We start from the raw sequence: 5000 nt of genomic DNA on the forward strand, positions 1-5000 counted from the left end.
TGAATTCTGAGCGTGCTAGTCTTACAGGGAGGTGTGTTCAGGTGCATTCTGGGCGTTTTGCTATCTTGAGGCAGCGGGAAATGATCGCACCATTGACCAACAAAAACCTGGTCTAAAGTCAATAACGCATCATTTCATTGTTATTTTAACAGAGCATTAGTAAAATGCTCCTAGGCTCGTGCACAGCAGCACACACACATGCAGAAGATTACAAATAAAAATATTACGGTGCAAATCCTCCATCATAACAGCAATGCTCCAAGGTCCAAAAAACTTTTTTCCGCTGTCAAACTAGCAAACTATTTTGTTTCAACAAACAGTTGAAATAGGGCCCTTCATAGTTTGTTTGCTTTCGTCCGAAATAGTTGGTGAGTTTGTAAACTTGGAGCGATTTCCCCCCTTTGGTTTGGTTTCCTTTCACACCTGGAAAAATCCAAGCGTACCAAAATGCGTCATTACAAACCACGCAAGAACATTCACTCCTCTTAATGGTCGGATGTGTCTGGGGGGGCGGGAGTAAGAAAGTAAATACAGGAAGAAGGTCCTGTGTTTTGGACGTCTCTGTGGTCATACCAGGTCATTTTTTTATCATAACAAAACATGCAAGATTTGATTTTTGATTTTTATTAGGATCCCCATTAGCAGAGCATCAGCTCCTCTTCCTGGGGTCCACACAAAGCATGAAACATTACAACAGATGAGACCTTTTCGGACAAAACAGCCAAATTATATAAAAATAAGGGTAACACTTTACAATAAGGTACACAAAAAAATAGGTAGTTACTGTTTTTCAGAAGGGTAACGAATGATTAGTTACCCTTTTTCAAAAGGGTAGTTGGAGTCTAATCTCCAAAGACTTTGTACATTTCATATTTTGCAAATGTAGCTTACAAATAAATATTTGTATATCTCCATCAAAGTCTGTCCTGATTGAATTTCTTGTACTTTATGTATATTATTCTCTCCTATGTCTACTTAATGTGTATTTGTGTTATTCTGATGTGTGTACATGTTTTTCTTTTGAGCTGCTGTAGCACAGGAATTTCTCAAAAGGGTAGTTATCCTTTTTCAGAAGGGTAATGAATGATTAGTTACCCTTTTTCAAAAGGGTAGTTACCCTTTTTCTGAAGTGTAACAAATGATTAGTTACCCTTCTTCAAAATGGTAGTTACCCTTCTGAAAAACAGTAACTACCATTTCAAAAACAGTAACTACCTATTTTTTTTGTGTACCTTATTGTAAAGTGTTACCAAAATAAGAGTAGTATAACTAGTATTATTCTTTCTTGCAACTATAACTATACATATTCCTCTTAATATATACTCTCATAAATATTACACTAAATACATAAGCACATAATAAAGGAAAGTAATTCATGCCAAAACACTTATGCACCTCAGTATCCAATGGGAAATAATCTCAAAATGAAAAAGCACAACTTGGTGTTAACATAAAACACAGTGCTTTTAAACCAGAGAGCGAAGTTCACGGCGAAAATGCTTGTACCAAGGAAACGCTCGTTGGTTCCTCGGGAGTGTTTTAAGCCCACCACAATCTTTTTCCTAAACTATACAAGTTGTTTTTGTGCCTAAACTTAACTGTCATCGCTACATGACGCTCACCTCATCGGGCTAAACTCCACCACGGCCCCTGAAAGCACCGTCATCTGGCTGCTCACAGTCACCTACTGGCGGCTAAACAACCTCCACTGGTAGCCGGCATCCTGGAGCTCTGTAGCGGCTAAATACAACCAGATACTGCTGCTCAGATTTTATCTTCTATGGAATTATGTTTTCACGTTACAATTAAAATAAGATAGACTTTATTAATCCCACACTGGAGAAATTCCTGTGCTACAGCAGCTCAAAAGAAAAACATGTACACACATCAGAATAACACAAATACACATTAAGAAGACAGGAGAAAATAATATACATAAAGTATAAGAAATGCAATAAGGACAGACTTTGTTGGAGATACTCTTATTTATATCTATCTATCTATCTATCTATCTCTATATAAGTCTTAATAGCTTATTTATTTGTAAGCTACATTTGCAAAATATGAAATGTACAAAGTCTTTGGAGATTAGACTCCATCGTATCAAATATGTGTAAAAGGGGCAGAGAAACCCAGACATACCCCCCGATGGAGTCTAGACACTGGTGGTGGTGGTGGTGAAGGAGCACGAAGACCGAATCGAAGGCGTCGATGGGAGCGGTCAGCTGGACGAAGACCCAGGGTGCCGTGGGTGATGACTGGAGGTGGAAGGGGAGGAGGAGGGTCGCACTCTTTGCCTGAAATGACAACTGACAACCGCATAGGAGAGAAACAGATTTAAAGCAGGGATGCTGTGATTGGCTTGTGAAATACATGGGCGAATCTGATTGGTTTAACTGAAAAGTGAATGCCTAGAAACATCTGATCAGTTTAGGAGAGATGTGATAACGTTATTAAAGTCTCCCTGAAATAATTTACGCAGAGCTTTATTAGAAAAAATAGACAGAATACAATGGCCGATTTGACATGTATAATCAGCGGGGGCGGGCACTGCCGGCAGTCAGACTTAAATGACCCATCTGATTGGTGGAGAGCTAACCAGGAAACCGGGGAGCGGGATGAGCGTGACTAGAGTCTCTCAAAATCTGACGAAAATCTTTTGAACTGACCTTTGTTGAACTATTTTAGTCCAATATGAGATCGTATTCTGAACGAGCCGCCATGACAGTCTGGCTTTGAATTTCTGGAGAAACCAGACCCACGTGACGCGTTCGTCCAATCAGGTGGCGGATTTCATTTTTGGGCGACAATACAGATTAGCGCCGCCTGCTGTTATGGAGACTTATTACGTCTCGTCTCTTTGGTGTTCTGAGGAACTTTTTTGACCAATTTGGGGAGACTGATCAGTCCAACTGGCTTTTCTGCCTTTTGATTAGTGTGTCTGGGCCTTTATATAAACAGACAGTATATAAACACAGATATACAGATGAATAGAAATGATTATTCTATTATTATATTATAGATATGAATATTGCACAGTTTGAGGTAACAAAGACTAATAAATAAATAAGTATAGTGCAGAATATTGTCCAGTGATGGCTCATATTGCAGAAACAGCTAGCAGTGCTACATTATGATTTTGTATTAAACAGTCTGACTGCTGCTGGAATGAAGGACCTGTGGTAGCGCTCCTTCTTGCTTAGTTTTAAATACTTCCATTTAGGGCTATAACTAACGATTATTTTCATAGTCGATTAATCTGTCGATTATTTTCTCGATTAATCGATTAGTTGTATCTATAAAAATGTCAAAACATGGTGAAAAATGTGGATCAGTGTTTCCCAAAGCCTAAGAGGACGTCCTCAAATGTCTTGTTTTGTCCACAACTCAAAAGATATTCAGTTTACTGTCACAAAGGAGAGAAGAAACTAGAAGATATTCACATTTAACAAGCTGGAATCAGAGAAATCTGATTTTTTTTCAATAAAAAAATGACTCAAACGACTAATCGATTATCAAAATAGTTGCCGATTAATTTAATAGTTGACAACTAATCGATTCATCGATTCATCGTTGCACCTCTACTTCCATTTTAGGTATATAATGGTCTATTCTTGAAGTAGCATTGAGTTTCTCCAACTCTGCTCCATGTTTTAGCAGAGTGTGCAGTGTCTCTTTAAGCGATTTTTAGTGATTGATTTTACTTCTAAGCGTGCATTTTACTCTTTATTGAACCATGTTGAATGATTGATGTGATTTATCCTAAATAATTGTTGATTCTGTTTCTCAGGATATCAACTCTGTGTATCAGATCTTCCCAGATGAAGTTCTTGGCTCGGGACAGTTTGGCATCGTCTACGGAGGTAAAAACACACAAGTTACAACATTTAAAGCTGCAGTAGCTGATTCTCTCTCGGACACTTTGGGGTAACCTAATCCGAAGCCTATCCAAAAGTTAGGAATGAATTTCTGGTCGCAAATCAGTGAAGAGATGTTTTAACACAGTGTTTCTGAAATGGGGGTACGTGTACCCCTAGGGGTACTTTGGAGGACTGCAGGGGGTACGTGAGATATTTAACAAAATGTTTTTGTCCAGAACATTGTTCCTCTTTATGTAGACTTTTTATATCCTACCAAAAATGTGACATTTGTGTCGCCTTCTTTGGACCTAATCTATCCTTCCTTCTTTGGTCTTCCTTGGTTTAAAGCAACAATTCAAAAGGGGTACATTATTGAAAAAAGTTTGAGAACCACTTTTTTAACACCTGCTGAGACTTAACAGAGTGCATCATGGGAAGAAATCCTGACAGTTTTGAGCCGTCCTTGACTCTCTCTGTCCGTCCCCGTGACTCCACGGAAGAAATACCATAATCGTATGAAATATAAAAACCTTCAAACTGAAGCTCTTTAATCTCCTGTTTTGCCTGTAAGTCCTGTGTGAACAGGGCTTTAGTGTATAGAATAAAATATAATGTTGTGTCATCGTGGAGTGTGTTTACGATGTTCATTTTTTGTGGGTTTTCATTCAGGTAAACACAGAAAGTCCGGCCGAGACGTCGCCATCAAGATCATCGACAAACTTCGCTTCCCCACCAAACAGGAGAGTCAGCTGCGCAACGAGGTGGCCATCCTGCAGGTACACACATGCACAGACACACACAGACACACACACACACACACACACACACAGACACACATACACACACAGACACACACACACACACACACACACACACACACACACAGACACACACACACACACAAACACACACACACACACACACACACATACATACACACACACTTGCACACACGCACGCAGACACACACACACACACACACATACACACACACACAGACACACACACACACACACACACACACACACACACACACATGCACATACACACACACTCGCACACACGCACGCAGACACACACACACACACACACACACAGACACACACACACACACATGCACATACACACACACTCGCACAC

General features: G+C 39.7%; 1 protein-coding gene across 3 annotated transcripts in view; it reads left to right on the forward strand.

Annotated features, from left to right (window-relative positions):
• Positions 1–5000, forward strand: part of prkd1 (protein kinase D1) — a 94088-nt gene that overhangs the window by 68462 nt on the left and 20626 nt on the right. For all 3 annotated transcript variants that reach the window (XM_035994840.1, XM_035994839.1, XM_035994841.1), the window contains exons 14-15: positions 3791–3863; positions 4530–4636. In XM_035994840.1, coding sequence (XP_035850733.1) covers positions 3791–3863; positions 4530–4636 — 180 coding nt within the window. The remainder of the gene's footprint in view (positions 1–3790; positions 3864–4529; positions 4637–5000) is intronic.

Source organism: Sander lucioperca, chromosome 18 (genome assembly GCF_008315115.2).
Source record: "Sander lucioperca isolate FBNREF2018 chromosome 18, SLUC_FBN_1.2, whole genome shotgun sequence".
Classification (NCBI taxonomy): domain Eukaryota; kingdom Metazoa; phylum Chordata; class Actinopteri; order Perciformes; family Percidae; genus Sander; species Sander lucioperca.